The sequence below is a fragment of the Aricia agestis genome, chromosome 19 (genome assembly GCF_905147365.1).
Source record: "Aricia agestis chromosome 19, ilAriAges1.1, whole genome shotgun sequence".
Classification (NCBI taxonomy): domain Eukaryota; kingdom Metazoa; phylum Arthropoda; class Insecta; order Lepidoptera; family Lycaenidae; genus Aricia; species Aricia agestis.
The window spans coordinates 1,986,282-2,006,266 of NC_056424.1; the positions used below are offsets into that span (position 1 = coordinate 1,986,282).

At 37.8% G+C, this 19,985-nt stretch overlaps 1 protein-coding gene and 1 long non-coding RNA gene across 6 annotated transcripts in view; one reads left to right on the forward strand and one right to left on the reverse strand.

Annotated features, from left to right (window-relative positions):
- The window catches only part of LOC121736456 (segmentation protein cap'n'collar-like), a 127,502-nt gene that overhangs the window by 100,426 nt on the left and 7,091 nt on the right, over positions 1 to 19,985 (forward strand). For all 5 annotated transcript variants that reach the window (XR_006037019.1, XM_042127650.1, XM_042127652.1 and 2 more), the window contains exons 12-21: positions 9,219 to 9,299; positions 10,092 to 10,206; positions 10,763 to 10,859; positions 11,290 to 11,398; positions 11,789 to 11,904; positions 12,212 to 12,326; positions 12,591 to 12,674; positions 13,024 to 13,154; positions 13,512 to 13,685; positions 18,897 to 18,999. Coding sequence is in view for 4 of the 5 variants with exons in the window: in XM_042127650.1 (XP_041983584.1) it covers positions 9,219 to 9,299; positions 10,092 to 10,206; positions 10,763 to 10,859; positions 11,290 to 11,398; positions 11,789 to 11,904; positions 12,212 to 12,326; positions 12,591 to 12,674; positions 13,024 to 13,154; positions 13,512 to 13,685; positions 18,897 to 18,999 (1,125 nt within the window). In the remaining variant the exon portion in view is untranslated. The remainder of the gene's footprint in view (positions 1 to 9,218; positions 9,300 to 10,091; positions 10,207 to 10,762; positions 10,860 to 11,289; positions 11,399 to 11,788; positions 11,905 to 12,211; positions 12,327 to 12,590; positions 12,675 to 13,023; positions 13,155 to 13,511; positions 13,686 to 18,896; positions 19,000 to 19,985) is intronic.
- LOC121736466 lies at positions 2,593 to 19,488 on the reverse strand. The gene is made up of 3 exons (XR_006037023.1): positions 19,383 to 19,488; positions 7,052 to 7,054; positions 2,593 to 2,603 (listed from the first exon to the last, which is right to left on the reverse strand). It is a non-coding gene; the product is annotated as an uncharacterized LOC121736466 (long non-coding RNA).

The window sequence follows — 19,985 nt, forward strand, 5'->3', positions numbered from 1 at the left end:
ATACTACATGCTACCACGACCGAACTGCGCAGTTCCGCAGCACTGCAATCCCGGTTTTATAAATATAGGCCGTTATAGGCCACGGCCTAGGGGCGGCATTACTTACACTTACACAAGCATGATTGAACATGATTTCTATGAGATTAAATTGTCAACGTGCGGCACGTGCCGACTGGACGTCAAAAAAGAGTGCTGCTGTCATGTATCACACGTATCTTTTTACCACGCAGTGTTACTGATAGTGACATCTCTCTTGCTCAGGCCTTTGTTTCTCTATTCCGCTAGGTATATTAACTTTATGGTGTTAGATAGCCCATCTATCGAGGAAGGCTATAGGCTATATTTTATCACGCTAAAACTAATTAATAGGAGCAAAGAAATAGAGAAAAATGTGGAAAAAAGGGGAAATTATTTGAAAGGGCTTATTTTACGAACTTCTGGAGCAATTTTTCTGTTATTTGGCACAGATAAGAAGTAGACCATGTGAAGGATCATAGGCTATTTTTTGTGGAGTAATTTGTCTGTGAAATATCTACGCGGGCGAAACCGCGCGGAACGTCTAGTAAAAAATATAAATTCGACATTGACTACAAGTGTAATGGTTACATTGAGAGAACCATGTGTTTCTAGAAGAAGTTGCTTCATAGTATCTTTTAAATATTCACCGTATATTTATAGTCTGTCAAGAAAGTGAAGAAATTAAAAAGTGGCAACATCGTAGTGTCATCACTTTCAAATCAATCTAAGAATGACACTACGGTGTTGCCACTTTTTAATTTCTTCACTCTCTTGACAGACTATACATTTCAGTAAGTAGTACCATATAATTGCATCTGAACGTACTCGTTTTTATATTTGGTATTGTAATGACTAATTACTTAGATAAAAAATGTATATAAGTAATAAAATATTTCATACAATTTATACTAATAATTCATACAATTTAGTTTCACCAACTCAAACACAGATGGCGCTTTACGAGAATTTGTTGTGACATGTCGATAGATTGATATCGATAAAAATATTAATTACTTTCTACGATTAATAATTAGGTACTATTTCTTTAACGTGTTTGCCAATTAGTTTCGCGCCGAGAAAACAAAGTTATTAATAATATTACTATCACCAGAGTTAATTTTTATATTTGAAATTTTTATTTGAGGAAAAGTTACCTTAGCAATTGCTCATTCTTTTAATTTTCGTGTTTGCCGTCGCGATGATAATGATGTTTGACTTGTCGCAAATTAGGGACGTTGAATAAATATGTGTGCAAATAGTTGTGACGTTAAAAAGAAGCAAATTTTCCTCGGCCGCGTGACTAGACGTCACTGTTTCTAGAAAAAATATATAGAGAATTGTTTTTTATTATCATTTAAAAAATAACTATGACATATTAATTCATACACTTAATAAACCTTACTGATAAATATTTATACAGCGTTTACCTTATGCAAGCTGTCTATGTAACATAGGAAAATTCACTTGATAAAGACGGCCTTGAATCTATTTTCGTTAGAGGTTTAATAAATAATACAAAAACATTAATCATAATCTAATATTATATAAACGCCTCGAAATAAACTATTTTTGACACTCAAAGATAATCTTGATCATGTTAATAAAAATAAAAATTATATAAAAGTATTATTATCAGTTGATATGGTAGTTCGTTTACCCTGACACAATGTAAATCTCCTCATCAAATAAACAATGCACTCTTCAAGTCGAGAGTGTTAACCTCAATATTAAAATTAGAACATTTGACATGTAAATAAAAGTTATAACAATGCTCGTTATCGTTATCTGTATGACCGGTGTGATGTCACAGCGAATTTGTTTAGTCATTGTACGAGACTCGCCCACGAAAATGGACGCTTCGGTGCGAATTTTTTTTTAATATAGAAGGTTCGCGCTTGTGAAGGATTGCAGTGTGATAACGCAGATAGTAGTATTTGCCCAACGAATCTTTATTAGCTCGCCTGACTACAATTATCTTACATTAACATTACATCTCGTTGTGGCAAACGTTTCTGTATTTCGAATATACTGTGGAATTTTACAAATTTCATACCTCAGAAAATCTATATTTGAGTTTTTTTTTTAATTTTTGTTTCAAAATGGGTATTTTCTCGTACGTGTACAGATTATTTGTTAAGAAGTATTTCAGTTAAGCTTGTTTTTACGAACGTTCTGCGTATTTATTTTTGTTCGTTTTTTCTAACTTTTTTTAATAAAGACCGTAAAAGGACTCCAGAAAGACTTATAGAAACCTAGTGTTGTGTGTTTATCGATAAATTTGGACGGAACTTTAGTGTATACGTCACATAAAAGCCTACTTATGCCATTCTTTTTGAGCGCACGTACCACGAAGAGTAGAAAGGTGCATAGCAACGACTGCTGCTACTGCCTCTGCGCGTTCTGTTGTGCTCTGAATCGACCACGGACGACCTGCGAATCACTCATAAAAGTGTCCATGTCAGTCCTGAAACGGTACAACTACTGCCTATGGTGGTTCAAATACAAAGTATGAGAATATTCGAGAGGAAACCGCGCTATCTCCCGCGCAATTGCAGTCGATAAGCAAAGCCCGAGCAAAGAGACGGCTCGACGTTTGTTTGGAATGGTATCAGGGTGCTTACTCTGAGGAAAGTCAGAAGGTTAGCGCCGCAATTATAGCCCAAGGTGAATGACATACTGAATCGACTTTTTTGTCATCGTCGATAAGCGAATATGTCGATGGCGTGACTTTTCAATAACGCCTCGATAACATTAGCGAAACTCATTCGGTGTTCGATAATCCTATCGAACCGGCAACCCCACTCTGAGAGAATTCGTATATGAGTGACGCGGTCATGGATATGTCCGTGGTGTTCCCGTACACGCCGCAGTACTATCCGTCGTACATCAACCCCGTCTACAACCTCACACCCGACTACTTCAACCCCTACTACGGCTTCTACGATGGTAAGTACAAGGCGCTACTAGCTTCAGATGTAAGCTAGGTTTATGTCAGCAAATAATGAGAGCAAAGCACTCAAGCGAACCGTTTTAATTGGAAAAAAATCCGACTGCAAAGTATCCAGTGTCACTTTCAGGTTTTTTCAGAAATGATAACTCAAGCTAAAATCCGACCAACTATTTTTATTCTCTAAAAATCGTGGCAAAAAGATATAGAAACACATTAAAACATTTTTTTTTGCGTAGTACGGTCTTTCCACAGTAACATTCATCAAGTGCTTTTTGGAGATAAGACAAAAACTTAGCACGCGTCAAGAAAAAAGTCGTAGCGGTGTATCGCTTTTAGAAAATATGTTTATTTGAATAGAGAGAAGAAAATTATTTACATAAGCGCAGTGTTTACACAAAACCACAGGAAAATAACATGTTTGCCCGATAAGGCTGAAATAGAAGACACAACAATTTCTTTATAGCGATGAAATGTTTATTAATTTCTTTTACTTATCTATCCATAAGCACCTAGTCGGATAAATACTCAAATGACTTTCAATCAAGAATGAAGTAAAAGCTTAGCCCAAGAAAAATTACATCCCATTATACAAAGAGAAAGCTAAATTAATTAATCTTAAGGTAATATTTATATTAAAGTGCTATTAATTTAAAATAATGTTGACATACCTAAGTAGGTCAGGATTTTATATAAATGATGCAAACTGCCGCTACAGCCCAAAAGCATGGCGTGTCTTAAGGTGGGGGTCCCGTATAGAATTTGTTTGAGGGGCCTCAGGAAAGGTAACTTACAAACGTTGGGGTCCCCCGTAAAATTGATACGGCATATACGGTGGTAGCTACGCCGCGCCCCTGCTACAATACGGCATATACGGCGGTAGCTACGCCCGCGACCCAGCTACAAGCCTAATTTAATTTTTATGTGGTGCGTCACCTTTTCTGCTTTAACATCAAATACGTCATGTACTGAACACTGAACAGCGTGCAGCGGTTCAAATCTTACACTATCCACCGATAGATGGCCCTGTACAATACTCGCGGGTTTGCTGTGCAATGACGATTATAATTTTATCAACACAAATGTAAATAGCTAAATTATCACCCATCTAATGACATTATGATGTTGTTGCTATTACCATTTTAGCTAAAGGTTATAACTAAGTAAATAGGAAGACTTACACATGATTATTATTTTAAAACTTGGTTTTGTTTATTGACAAATGACACGACCACAATTTTTGTTGAAAGAAATTATTTTAAACACAAACATATTTATGGCTTAATTTTAAATTGAAAATAAAGTCTAATTTTATAAGACATTTTTATTATTGATATAATTAATTTTATGCGGTGTTGAAAATAGCATAATGACATTGCAGATTCATAAATTAAGAACAAACGAGGCTACCGAACGATAAATAATTGTAAATACTATAAATTAACGAGATGAGGAAAAACTGTAAGTATTTAAAATTTGTTTCGACAAATCATAACATTGAGTAACGTGGAGATGATGATCATTGCGCGCACTGCCACACATATAGTCGTCTCTTTTCTTCCCAATGTTGCGTGCTACGTCAAACGGGGACGGACGTATCGAGCTGCTGTCAAATAAGACGCGTTATCACACAGATAGCACAATCAGCGGTTTAACCGAGTCACCGTGACTGGCAAATTCTTAATCAATCTTGCGGATCCAAAAAAGTATATCATTACTGAGGTAAACACGGTGTAACTAGATAGACATAAAAAGCAAAAATCATCCTCAGTAGGAAATTGTATTTTTTTTTCTTCCAAAAAGAGGCTAACGAAAATGGATTTGTCCGTAATGCATTTGCCGTACGTGAGTCCGTATTATCCGTCGTATCCCCAGTACCAAGCGACAAATTACCTAACATCCTATTACAATGGTGAGTGTTTTTTTTTTTAAATTTAAAAGCAGTCTAATGTTATAATAGTAATAATAATAGAAGTTAAAAAATATTAAAAAAAAAAACAAAAAAAACATGTTTATCGATACTTTTTCAGATGCAGTGCCCATCACTTAAGGGCATAGACCGAAGTGCAATTTTTATCACAAAGTGACAGAAAATTTATTTTTCGTTTTATTATGTCACTATGACGTGTTAATATTGATAAACCTTTTTAGAGTAACCAAAATTTGAATAAATTTTGTCGACGCGAATATACTATACAAGGTGTAACAGAATCAATTTATAAAACTTTAGAGTTAAGGTTATGTATGTGTCGGCCACAGACAGACAAACGTGGCAAAGTCTAGGGGGAGGCCTTTGCCAAAGGGCAAACTGACAACGATGTCTAATCATAATCTGAAATATTATTCTATGTTAAAATGGTATCAGTAAATAAAGGCTTTATTATTATTATTATATGTCTCTTAAGTCTTATGATTATGAAGTTTACTATCAAAATATAGCAGCGCTGAAAGAGTATTTTTTTATTTTACTTATTTGAATTGGTAAGCGCCCTAGAGCGTCGTCATGCATTTTCACATCCGTGCGCCTTCCCTGCCACCCCCCGCGTCACCGCCGCTCATACCCACCGTCGCGAAGTGACCGATCTGCAAGTATTTTAAGTGGGGTAAAATATGTTATTGTAAAAAAATACACCCTATTTTTTCGTTAAATTGACTCCTACTGATATCTAAACCCTAAAAAAAATTTGACCGGTAGGTTTTGTATAATAGTGTATACCCTAATTTCCTAAAGTAGTATCTTTGTTTAATAATACATACTGTAGATACAAAAGAGGTCACGTAAGATTAATATTATATTGTTAGTCATGTTAGTTTACTTTTAGCTTATGAGTTGTCTTACTAACAAATACTGGGAATCACATAGTTGATACCTTTTACTGCTTGTGTTCTATTGTAAGCCTTAACACAATATGACTTTTATATGACAAAGTTTGTGTTAGACGCCCACCTTTATTTTTTATTTTATTTAAATATTATTATTAATTATTAAAGTAGACATAAAACTAAGGCCTTTGTGTAAATTTCAAGTGCCTAGCTGTTGCTATTATTGATTACGAGCAAAAAAGGCCAAAAAAATAACGTTTGTTGTATGGGAGCCCCCCTTAAATATTAATTTTATTTTGTTTTTAGTATTTGTTGTTATAGCGGCATCAGAAATACACAATCTGTGAAAATTTCAGAAGTCTAGTTATAGCGGTTATTGAGTTACAGCCTGGAGACAAAAAAAGACGGACAGACAGACGGACAAACATCGAAGGCTCAGTAATAGGGTCCCGTTTTTACCCTTTGGGTACGGATCCCTAAAAAAACAAATGAAAAGGAATAAACAATCAATATAACAGATACCAACAATTGAAATTAAATTCATTTACAGGGCAATTCCATATGTGACTGACTCTACATTTGATACGACTTGCGTTTTATTTTGTCATATATTATGGTTACTATCATGTTGTTAGTATCAATTTTAAGATGGCTTGTTGACTTTTACATGGAACTGCCCAACAGTACTTTTAATTTTAGAGTTTTTCGCTTTTTGCGTTTTTTTTATTCACATATTATTATGACAATTTAAAAACTTAACCCTGCCCAGCCTAACGTATAATATTGCAGAATAAAATACACGATTCGCGTATCCATCGTGATAATACTCTTTTATAACCAATAATAATATGCAGGGAATTACTCGATAAGTAGATATTTATGTACTACATGTATACATAATTATTAATTACATACTTTTATTGTAGATAAGTGGATATTTAGGTACTACTGGACGCCCGCAACTCCGTTGCGCAAAAACTCGTTTATCGCGCGGGAACTGTACATTTTTCCGCGATCAATAGTATCCTATGTCCTTTCCCGGGACTCAAAGTGTCTCCATGCCAAATTTCAGCAAAATCGGTTCAGCGATTTGGGCGTGATGAGGTAACAGACAGACAGACACACTTTCGCATTTATAATATTTGTATGCATAAAAAGTATCATATGTATTTTCCCAGGACTTTGGTATGGAGATAATACCAAAATTCAGCAAAATCGGTTCAGCGGATTAAGCGTGAAGACGTAACAGACAGACTGACAGACACACTTTCGCACGTGTAACGTTACTATGGATGGATTATGCGTATAGCCTACGTGTGTGTATGTGTGTTCGCGAACGTATGCGAGATAATGTTATCAAATTATTTTTGGCGAAGATATGATAATGTGTGTATCACGAAATTCACGGTGACAGTTGAGTTTTTCCATAGTCAGCGTTACGCGTGATTTTTGTGTTTTTAGTGTGTAAAAACGATTTCTATCGTGTAAATGAAAGTGGACATTTTTCGCCGATTTTTCGGCTCAGGTAATTTTTTTTTTTTGTTTTTTTTTTTTGTATGTGATATTAGCTGGAACAAACAGACAGACAGACAAAAATTGTAAAAAATGTTATTTTGGTGTATGTATCGTATGTATATTATATGCGTGTAGTAAAAAACGTTCTTTCAATGTTACAAACAGACACTCCAATTTTATTTATATGTATGGTACCCAATGATATTCTACTTATACAGATATGCTACGTCCATACTATTTTCCGGCTTAAATCTCTTCCGAACAATTTTCAAATTCAAAATTGCAAACATTGACAAATTTGACAGATAAGTGAAACAAAAGATACGAAAAACCATTTACATAAAAGAGACAGTTCTATTTTTAAACGTCGAATCGTATCGGTGTCTCTTTCTTCGCCTGAGCTATGACGAAAATTCGACTTTTTCCAGATTGTTCTAAAAAATAATTGAAAATGTAAATAATCGAGGTATTTATTGCAATCAAGACATGTGGTAAGAGATTTCATGTGTTTTGTTTACTTTCGAGTCTTATTTGGTACATTTTCGAAACACGCACGACGTCATTTTCAATTTATTTAGGTAAGACTAGACGTGTCACGTGGCACGTTCGTGACTGCGCTCGATGCAGACTAAACAACAGACGGCCCAATTGGGCCGTATTTGAATCTTCACAACGCGCGCGGTAGTAACATATCTGCTTTGAGTTTTTCATCCTATACAAAAGCGCCGGCCGGCTTGTCATTGTGAAGGTCATTACGTCATAGGCAGTCATAGGCCAAATTGACGATGAGTAACATTTTTTTTTCGATTAGATGTGAACGAATACAAGGCCTGCATCCCCTGAACCAACGAGCTTGACCATACATTTGCCGCGTCCCCGAGATCGCACCAAAATTTTTTTTTTCTTATCTTAGTTCAAAATTGACCTTAAAAAATTCAAACGGCAAATATATTGTAGTTTATGAAATTGTCGATCTATTGGCGTGTGTTTCAAATAACGTAATTTGTAAATACTAGTGAGATACTGAATATATGCTTGAATTTAAATAAATTGATATTACTCTGGAAGATGATATCATGAGTATAATAAACAAAAATAGAAAATTAATAACGGGGACATATGCTAAAGATTATTGCTGTATTTTTATTATTGTTTTGTAGCTTTCAAATTATGAGTTAATAAAACGGTAAATTACGGCATGTAGCGAGATAGATACATTAGCCAGGTGATGAAGTAGATAATTTACAAGGTTTATTTAAATTATAAGGGAAAAAAATTTGTAATGTCCGTGTGTTCCAAAATGTTAGTCGATGACGTCAGCCAATCAAAAGCGCTAATTACCAGATAAACTTCTCCTAAATATCTCATAAACTGGGCAATTCTACAGTGACAGAGCAAAAATCTTGTTAACATTTGTTTGTGTATTACGAGTACGTTGATGATAAAAGCTTATCTACATAATCTACAATTAATGCTAAGTACAATATTAATTATAATTTTACGTCAACTTAATTTCGATAGGATGTAGCATAACGAAAGATAAAAAAATAAATTCCTTTTTTTAACGATAACCAAAAACTGCCACCGCTTCATCATTAGTTCTCATATGAAAACATCCTGTATTTCAGAAAAATTTAGAAATGCTTTCTAGGGTTATAAGACGTGTAAGTTTACCATTTGAAGCGACTATCTGAAGGGTTATATAAGTTATAACTTACATGTGTAAATGAGTAAGGCGAAATATGACAGGATCAGTCATTACTCATTAGAGATTAAAATTCAAGTCCCATAAATTTTCCTGTTTATATAGATAGATAAACGACCATAAATGCCCACTATGCCCGGGCATTTTGCCCATTACTAAGTATTAAATCAAATTAATGTTTTATCTTAATCTCCATGTGTGTTATTTCAGGCATGTACACCATGCGCATGCTGGACAGCGCGGCGGGACCGCACGCGCCGCAGAACCACTCCCATCTGCCCATCACCAACGGTAACCATCTTATTGGATAGCTCCAACTAGGGTCCCACTGAAAAGTGTCGATAAAAGTATCGAGTAAAGACTCGATACCGGTATCGTATCAAAAATATCGATACTTAAAGTACTCAGTATCGAAATAAAGTATCGATTCTTTGAGATATCGATACTTTATGCTGATCCCTAGCTCCAACACGGGAGGTTGGGCAAAAATTGCATCGCCAATCTCTTCTGCGTTACGTTACCATAATTGCTTAAGTACGCGCAATCGACACCGAAAATGGGCAGACCTATGTGCTCTTCTATAAAATTGTATTGGTCTGTAATTGTCCATCTTGGCGGAAAGTATAGAGGCCCGACGACAATACAAAATAGTTGCATGGTAATCAATTGGCTATCATAACATTACCTATAGATAGCTGCCAGGGTAACGAACTCACTACGATTTTTTTTTATATCTATGGACGCTTCACACCACGTCAGTCTGGCCACGTGCTAAGTACCTGAAGGACTTGTGTTACGGGTACCAGACAACGGAAATGTATTTAATACTTTTGATACTATACATGTATTTCAGATTTTTATTATACGATACACATCCATGACCCAGGAACTTTGAAAACTTTTTGTTCCTCCGGCGGGATTCGAACCCGCGACCCCCGGCTTGAGCTACCAACAGCCCACCAACTGAGCCACAGAGGTCGTCAAACAGAATTGAAACACAATGCATCGCTCCGCCCACTATCAAAGCTATATCCATTAAGCATTTAACTCTTATATCAGTATAATAATATAACATATTTCCAGTGGAACGTGACTCGGCGTCCGACAGCGCCGTGTCGTCGATGGGGTCGGAGCGAGTGCCCTCGCTCTCCGACGGCGAGTGGTGCGACGGCAGCGACTCCGCACAGGAGTTCCACAGGTGAGAGAGAGAGAGAGAGATAGAGAGGAAATGTTGTAGTAATGGTTCAGCGAGCATGCCTTGCCATTTAGCCAAAACTTTTTCGCCAACCAATATGATTCGAATTGACATAAGCGTTCGTTAATTTGACGTTGACGTTCGACTCGTCTTATGTCAATTCCATACATTTTGATCGGCGATTCTATAAAGAAGCGATAGAGAAAAGATCTTGGCTCACCCCCCTGTACTGTCTGTTTGAACTTTTATCCCGGAAAATGTACGGTTCTTACGCGATAAACGTATTTACGGAGCTGCGGGATATCTAGGATCAAGGATGTAAGAGTGGTTGATGCTGCAGACAGCAGAAGAGCTTTAAAGTTCTGAAACTTGCCTGATTTTAAGGAGTTTTCGACAGTTCCGGTACCTTTGAAATTTGATATCAATAACAACACTTATGTAGCTGTCTACAAAAACATTTTCTCCCCTCTGAAGTTTACCAAAATTTCCTACAGAGGAAATAAAATTATAGCTTCTAAATCAAGTTGTAACATATGATAAAGTTTGACATTATTTTCAGTTCTAAATTCCGTCCGTACGAGGGCACGTACCCGCGCGAGCGAGCAGCGCACGCGCCGCAGAAGAAGCACCACATGTTCGGCAAGCGATCCTTCCAAGTTAGTAACTTTTTGCAAATAAATTACGGGCTCCCACACAGATCTGCGAATTCACTTTCATTTTTAGTATGAGTTTTGTCGCAGATATTTGCGATGCGATGCAAAATCGCAGTTTTCTGTGGGAGCCCTTTAGGGTAAGGGGTATAAGTTAAAAGGTGCAACTTAATATTATAAATATCGCATGTTTTAAAAATAAGTATAGTCTGACATATATAGACAAAAGTGAATAAATTAAAATAAGAAGTGGCAACATCGTAGTGTCATCCCTTTCAAACAATTTAAGAAAAAAGGGATGACACTACGATGTTGCCACTTTTTAATTTCTTCACTTTTATGCCAGACTATACTACTGTAAAATCAAAAAACACTGTTCCAGAAGACGGGTCATGTTTTGTGTTTTTTATATCAATTTCCGTTTTCTTTTTTTCAGGAGCCTCCAGCGCCGGCAATAGAGCCGATCGTGCCGACGCGCGCGCCAGGCGTGGTCAAGTACGAGTGCGAGCAGCCCTACCACCATGATATGCACGCTATGCACAACGGTGAGTACACTTGCTTGTCAATGTTCGATGCTAAAGTGTACACTTGTTCATCAACAGTGATGATAAGTTCACTTCGTATTGGATTAACAAGACGTGTAGTAAAGTTAATAAGAGAAATAAACGGCGAATTAAAAACACTTTTTAGACCGCGTGTACATTGAAATACACGTTTAAAGTGTGTGTTGGAATGATAATTTGGCGACTAACAATAGTTAATCAACATTCATAACAATAATAATATTTTATTTATGCCTAGACAGATGGCGGACTTAAGTAATTTGGTCGCGTTAAATCAAACCCATTTTCCTCGATGGTACTTTGACTGTTATGTTCTTGTTTTGTACACGTTTTTTATGGTAGGCGTGATGATAATGATGATGTTTATGACAGTGGAGTACAACCGTCACGGACTGGGTGCGCACGCGCACGCGCCCGCACTGCAGCCAGCGCTCGACCTCAACGCCGCGCACTCCAGCCACTCGTTACTCACGCCGTTGGATGTTGCTGTACGTACCCTCAATTTTTATTTAAGTTAAAAATTGATATCTAAGTTAAAATGTCAAATTATTATTGATATAGTTTTAATATGGCAAAAAAACTTTTTTTGGCCAAACCACATGACTGACACGTCGAAGCGTGTCAAAATATATTATATTTTTTATTACTGCTGTTACTGAAGCTACAGATTTTTTAAATAATGAGCCAAAACAAGCTATCTTTTAAATAATAAACTTAGGGTTGTGGTTATACAAACAATGTCTTCATACATTTTATAAGGCTATTATGGCTATAACTTACAATGTTTTTTTACAGGCCGGCGTAGCGGGCGCGGGCGTGTCGCGGTACGGTGGCGACCGCGTGCGACACAACCACACGTACAGCGCGCCGCCGCCCGCGCAACCGAGACACCATACACGAGATAAACGAGGTAATAATACGCACTTGACTATCAATCCCACCTTACTAATAAATACACAATGAATAGCTTATGGGTTGATATAATCTATACAATATACTACACGTCAAGGACACTTACATTTTATTAGTAGAGTTAAATTACAAACGAATTTACTGTAACACCCGACAAACACTTTTCTACAACACCACACTTGTGTTTCAACAATTTGATTGATATAAAAGTGTGTCATCCATTATCCGAAAAATGTATTACTAAGTTCTTGTTCGTTCTCAGTGCGGCGGCTGACGGACGGCAGCACGTCGGACGCCAGCAGCGGCACCACCATGTCCCGCGACGAGAAACGCGCCAAGGCCCTCGGTGAGTCACAACACTTCGACATCAAACACTTACATTTTCAGTCTTCACTGAATCATAACACTATTTACTTCTATATCAATTTATGCTTGCACACTTAAAAATTACACTTGTATGTTATATGTTTATAATAATCCATTAAAGTAATGCTTCCTCAATATAACACTATACAATTATCTGTCAACTGGGTTTAACATACACCAGATACATAACGAAGGCCGCCATAATATGACTATGAATAAATTTTTCTCATAGTACACAACTATATCGAAATAATTTAAAAACTAACCTTCTACGAACCACCGCCACCACGAACACCTAACCTCTGTTTAACGCTCCTGTATGCCACCAGGTATCCCGCTGGAGGTGCACGACATAATCAACCTGCCGATGGACGAGTTCAACGAGCGCCTGTCCAAACACGACCTGAGTGAGGCCCAGCTCTCTCTCATCAGGGATATACGACGCCGGGGGAAGAACAAGGTACTTTACCATTTTAAGCAACATGTTGCATGCATGCATGCTTGCTTGGTTGGATAGTTATACAATACTGCGTTACTGCGATATACGACAATAAAGAATAAAGTCAGATGGTGACAGCGCAATGCGCCACCACCACTTTATATCATGTCAAAACACTAAGACGATGCAACGTATCAACGTGGCATAAAATACGAATACGCACTTCTGCAACAAAACGTGTCGCATCGCTCGTTCAACCATAACGTATTGCATGTCGTAACGCCCAACATAACAAACAAATCTGTATTTATCGACTTTTGGTGTGTTCTCTTTGCGTGCTGTAGCAGAAAATGATTAACTCCAAAAATTTTCTCCCAGGTGGCAGCTCAAAACTGCCGCAAGCGCAAGCTGGACCAGATCACGTCGCTGGCGGACGAGGTGCGCACCGTCCGCGACCGCAAGGCGCGCACGCAGCGCGACCACCACACCCTGCTCGCCGAGCGCCAGCGCATCAAGGAGCGGTTCGCCGCGCTCTACCGACACGTGTTCCAGGTGAGATATGACATATGCCGCCCAGGTGACAGCTCAGACCTGCCGCAAGCCCGAGCTGGACCAGATCACGTCGTTGGCGGACGGCCATATTATTATGCCTTCAATAAACGTTGTAGGGCAAGTTGCCAGTCACATAATATGTGATATGCCTTATGTCTTTATTGAACTTTATGTAAAGATGTCACCATAATATGCTTTTCGCATTTTGGCATTGGCATATATCAAACTTTCTACGCATTAATTTTTGACTTTATCTTTGTATAAAATTGGGACCGACATTCTTTATTTAAAGTCAATGACATACGCCAAACTGTGACGTCATACATACGCAAAGTATGTAACGTATTTGTTATTCCAGACATTATTATGTACGCCATTTATCAAACGTTATGCGCTCGCTAAACGGTAATTCTGCATTACATGCATTACGTGCTGTAATGCACGAATTATCGTGTATTGCAGTGAATGATGCGAATTACATGCAAACTACGTGCTGTACAACGTGCTGTACATTGAATGACAACTTCTTTAATTTTTCAGCACGACATGAGTCACGTGCTGTAATTCACGCATGATCGTTTATTGTAGTGAATGACGCGAATGACATGCAAACTACGTGCTGTACATTGATTTACAAGTGGTTTAATTTTTCGTCATGCAATAATGCAGCGGATCGCGCGATCGGCATGTCATCGGCATGCCCATGGGACAACTCAGTTCCAGGGTGGTGCTCCCGAACACTTAAAAAAATTATGCGTTTCTTTTAATGTGCGCAAAATTAATAAATCAAATAATATATTTTGCCATAATATAATATTTTATTGCTAATAAATAACTTTTGGACGAATATAGGCTGATATGATGATGATGATGATGAAATAACTTTTTCAATTTAATTTATACAAAAAACGTCGGTAAGTATTTACAAGAACGTATCGTGATCTCCGTGGTCCAGTGGTTTAGCGTGGTCGTGGGTTTGATTCTCGCGTTGGAAACAATATTTTATTTCCAAGATTGGTTAGGACAATGCAGGCTGATCACCTAATCGTCTGACAAGTAATGATCCATGCGTCGGATGGGCATGTAAAAAGTCGGCCCTGCGCCTGATCTTTCGCCAGTCGTGTCGTTCTTTCGGCCCACTGGACTAGGAGAGTAAAAGGAATAGAGAGTATACCTACTCTTGTGTACTGTGCACACATTTGAGCACTATAAAATTACTCCTGTGGGATGGTCTCAATGAAACCGGCCACCGTCACCGAAACCGGTGTGGGAAACCGGAAATATTTGTACAATAATTTATTCAAGGTGCAATGAATAAGATTATCATCATAAAAAACTTGAGAGGTGTCAAGGGACACCCGGATGGAACGAAGGTCCAGTTTACATGTTATACTAGTTACTTTAACAACTATAGCAAAAATGCTAAATAGTTGTAAGCCGTGCGGTAGTGCTTGTTTCTCTCCCCCTCTCTGGCATTGAACAGTGCGGTAAAGCGACGTCTATTTTTTAAGTGTAAGGGAACTGCATGCAAAACGGACCATGCAGGCAAAACGGAACGGTCAAATTACTTGAAACCTACTAGGGCCATCTATTTGTTAGGTAACGATACTAATTACTCGGGCCCTTCCCGTTCTCGGTCATTGCCGGCGAAACTGTCATACGGAGCAGCGGATATTTAAGGGCAGTTAAATATTTTTTTCACATTTTGATGTAAAAAACACAATTTTTGACCAGTCCGCACTTTTGTTGTAATTAATATTTTCTATTTAATGATATACTTACTTACTTACTTCAAAATGTGACATTTATTCATGAGAACCTAAAAACAAAAAAGACGGGTGCAGTGCATGATTTGTCTCCTCTAGGCACATTGTAGTTTAGTTGTACACAACATTTATTTGTAAAAGGTATTCCCCAAATGACATATGCATTGGGACCATTTTGCCCTTTACCGTGGACCATTTTACCTTCACACGCAGGCAAAATGGCCTGTGTGATTAATAGGAATTGTAGAGTGATTAATAATAAAGATATTCTATAAAAAATTTAATAGTAAAGCTATATTTGTTGATGTAAGACGAGTTTTGCCTTAAATATACAATTTTGCCTTCAGTTCCCCTATACAGGTTTTTATTACTTACATAAGAAATAATACCTATCTAAGTCCGGGTGTCCTTTGACACCTCTCAAGTTTTTTTTGTTTATTTTCCGTTATAATGGTGTGTGAAATATTTTAGTGAAATTATACATTTATTCGAGCTAATTTTTTTTTTAATTTTTGGCAGTTTAGAGTTTAGACTGAAATGTTTCTTAAAATGTTTAACCTAAACTTGGTACTACTAATATATATTCTGTGCCTAAACATAAATTAAAAAAATATATACTTATCGGATATAATAGGTATGTGTTTTTTTTCTTCTGTTCTGAATTTCGAAATTTAATAATAGAATAGAGAAGGAGATAATTTTCCGAGCTCCACGCGGTAACTTGTTTTCGCATTTCTTTTATTTCATTTTATTAGTTTATTAATTTACGTTTTAGTTTTATTGTTCAATATAGTGTTTTAATATGTAACTTCTTTCAATACACATCTGTATCTATCTAATATCACAGCTAATATATAAAAATAAGTCGGGGTTTCCTTCCTGACGCTATAACTCCAGAACGCACGAACCGATTTCCACGATTTTGCATTCGTTGGAAAGGTCTCGGGCTCCGTGAGGTTTATAAAACAAAAAAAATCAGAAAAACCTCAAGAGAAAAGCAGAAAAAACTGGGTAAACAGGCAAAACAACATTTGCCGGGACAGCTAGTACTTATTATAAAACAAAGTCGCTTTTTTTCCCTCATGTCCCTTTGTTCCCTTTAATCTTTAAAACTACGCAACGGATTTTGATGATTTTCTCAGTGTTAGATAGCCCATTTATCGAGGAAGGCTATAGGCTATATTTTATCACGCTAAGACTAATAGGAGCGAAGAAATAGATGAAAATGTGGAAAATTATTTGAAAGGGCTAACTTGAACGCGCTAATCTCAGGAACTACTGGTCCGATTTGAAAAATTCTTTCAATGTTAGATAGTCCATTTATTGAGGAAGTCTATAGGCTATATTTTATCACGCTAAGACTAATAGAAGAATGCGGAAAAAACGAGGAAATAATTTGAAAGGGCTTATCTCGCGAACTACTGCGGCAATTTTTATGTTATTTGGCACAGATAAGAAGTAGCCCACGTGAAGGATCATAGGCTATCGATTATAATCAGTTTTTTAGTGGCTATATATTTTATACCTACCCGTGCGACGCCGGGGCGGGTCGCTAGTTTTAATTAACTTGTTATTAACACGAGTGTGTTTTTTATGACAAAAGCCGCGCCACCCGTGTACAGACACCAGCACTAAATTTTAATTATTATTTTTAATAGTTTATAACATAAATTATAATAATTAGTTTTTAATAGTTTATAATATAAATTATAAACTATTGAGAACAATTAAAATTTTGTATATTTTTTTAATGAAATAAGGGGGCAAACGAGCAAACGGGTCACCTGATGGAAAGAAACTTTCGTCGCCCATGGACACTCGCAGCATCAGAAGAGCTGCAGGTGCGTTGCTGGCCTTTTAAGAGCGAATAGGGTAATAGGGGAGCCGCAGGGCCGTCTCTAGCCCATGTGGCGCCCGTGTGCAAACATTACCCTAGCGCCCCCTAAGAAGCGCGCGCGCGGTCAAAATGAAATGGGTACAAAGTAAAAGTATAGTTTGTCCGGCCGTTTGAGGGTGAGGACTCTAAGCGGTGGCTTCCTTCGTTCCACCAGACGAACTATAACAGCACATCAAGTTAGTATAGGTACTGTCAAATTTCTCCAATATAAATAGATAACAAACTCTATTGTTATTTGTTTGTAGATTGAAGTTTTTTTCGGTTTTGACCATGATGTCTTGACTGACCCTAACAAGCTTAACCCCAAAACAAAAATTTTATATCGCTTATGTACTTCAATTTTACTTTAAATTTCATGTTATATACTTATTAAACATCACATCATCACAACATCGGTATTAATTCGATTTCATTATTCGATTTCATTGAAGAGCTCTAACTTCTCTACATCCGAAGAGCCAGCATGGCACAGTTTGTTTTCTAAATTAGAACACTGTGCTTTTCACATTTAAGGTTCATTTCACGTTGAAAAATAAAGATTATAATATTTATATTGCAAAAGCAGAGCCGCTAATAGCGCGCCTTGCTTTGCTGTAATTCTACAAATATAAGAAGAGCTTCGGATATTACACAAAAATTATGCTACAAATACCCATTCTGTTTAGGACTTGCAGATTCTGTGAAGAGGAGGATGAAACACCTATTCACCTTCTCCTCGACTGCCCTGCTCTACTACAGAGCAGGAACAGGCACCTTGGTCGCCACGAATACTCGTCCACAGAGGAAATTCGTGGCACCAACCCCAACCATATCGTTCAATTTATGAGCAGTATTGGGTTGGGGATGATACTCTAGTGCGAAGGAGTCACAATAGATCCTCATGGGTCGCAGTGACGTCAGGCATACAGAGACCTGCCTTCTTTAAAAAAAAATACCCAAAAATGTTTGCAAACTGGAGTTCTTTTTACGTTGGTCAATGAAGCGTGGGCCGTGGCGGCCGGCCAGCGCGGGCGCGCGCCAAGTGCGAGCGGCGCTCGGTGCCCCTAGGACCGCGGCGCCCGTGTGCACCGCACACGTTGCACCTATGGGAAAGACGCCCCTGAGGGGAGGGTAGGGATGGGAAGGGAAGGGAATAGGGTAAGGGATTGGGCCTCCGGTAAACTCACTCACTCGGCGAAACACAGCGCAAGCGCTGTTTCATGCCGGTTTTCTGTGAGAACGTGGTATTTCTCCGGTCGAGCCGGCCCATTCGTGCCGAAGCATGGCTCTCCCACGTATTTTTTAGTTTAGTAAATAACATTATTATACTCTTGAATTATCCTCCTGAATTATCATGCTGCATGATGAAAAATGAGCGTTCATCATGCAGCATGTAATTCACGTAAATGAATGGTCATGCTGAATTACCGTGTACGGGGTACTTTACACGTGCTCCATTTGTACATACGACATTATAAGTCTGTAGTAACATCACTCACTTCAATTTTGTGTACTACTTACTACTTATATACTAGTTTTAAATGCTAATATATATTTATCAATCTCCAGAATCTGCGCGACTCTGAGGGCCGGCCGTTGTCGTCGCACCAGTACTCGCTGCAGCAGGCCGCCGACGGCAACGTCGTGCTTGTGCCCAAGATGCCCCAGCACGGTAAGTGTTTCATAATATTTGGCCGCATTTCATCGCGCGAAAACCGTACCATTTGCGTGACAAAAACTAGCTTATATCTTTCCTTGGGATTCCTAGTACATACCGGATATCATCCGAATCGGTTTAAGTGTGAAACGGTTGCGGTACGACATGTAGGGTTTCGCGTTATAAAAAATCTAGCTCAACATTTTAACACATGCACATAAAATTGCGGACTTAATTACAAACGAAGAATGAGAAAACAACTAACTAAATCATGTTGCTGTCTTCGTCTTACATGTTGGAAAAACCATTTAACTGACAATGATAGCTATATTTCTTAGTAAGTCCTGTCTAAATAATATTGCTTATAATAATAAAGCTGTTTTGTATCGTACATTGACTAAAAGCAGGCCTGTCCCACTCGCGAGTGTAGGCATCGAACTGTAAATACCACCCGCGGGTGGCAAATCACTAGGGACTCACAAGCGAGTGGTGACGCATGCGCAAGATTTTTCGCGTATCTACTGTTTACTGATCATATAGGAATTTAATTCATAATACTGAGTTAACCGCTGTGACAAAATCGTTATAAATTTTGTTTTCTAAAAGGCGAAAACCTTGATTTTATCAGATAAGGTACGAGTTATGCGATGGAAAGCTCTAAACAAATTGGATATAAAAAAACGGGTGCCGACGGTATTCCACCAATTTTTATTAAACGCTGTGCTAAGTGTCTCTCGGCACCACTATTTCACATTTTCAACTCTTCTTTAAAAAGTGGCAACTTTCCAAAAGTGTGGAAGCATGCCCACGTTTTGCCACTTCACAAAGATGGTGACAGGTGCAATATTAAAAACTATAGACCTATCTCTATTCTGCCGACTTTCGCTATGGTCTTTGAAAAATTAGTTTACCCTGCGCTTTCCTGGCATGTGAAACCTTACATCTCTGATAATCAGCACGGTTATTTCAATAATAGATCTACGACAACTAATATGGTATAT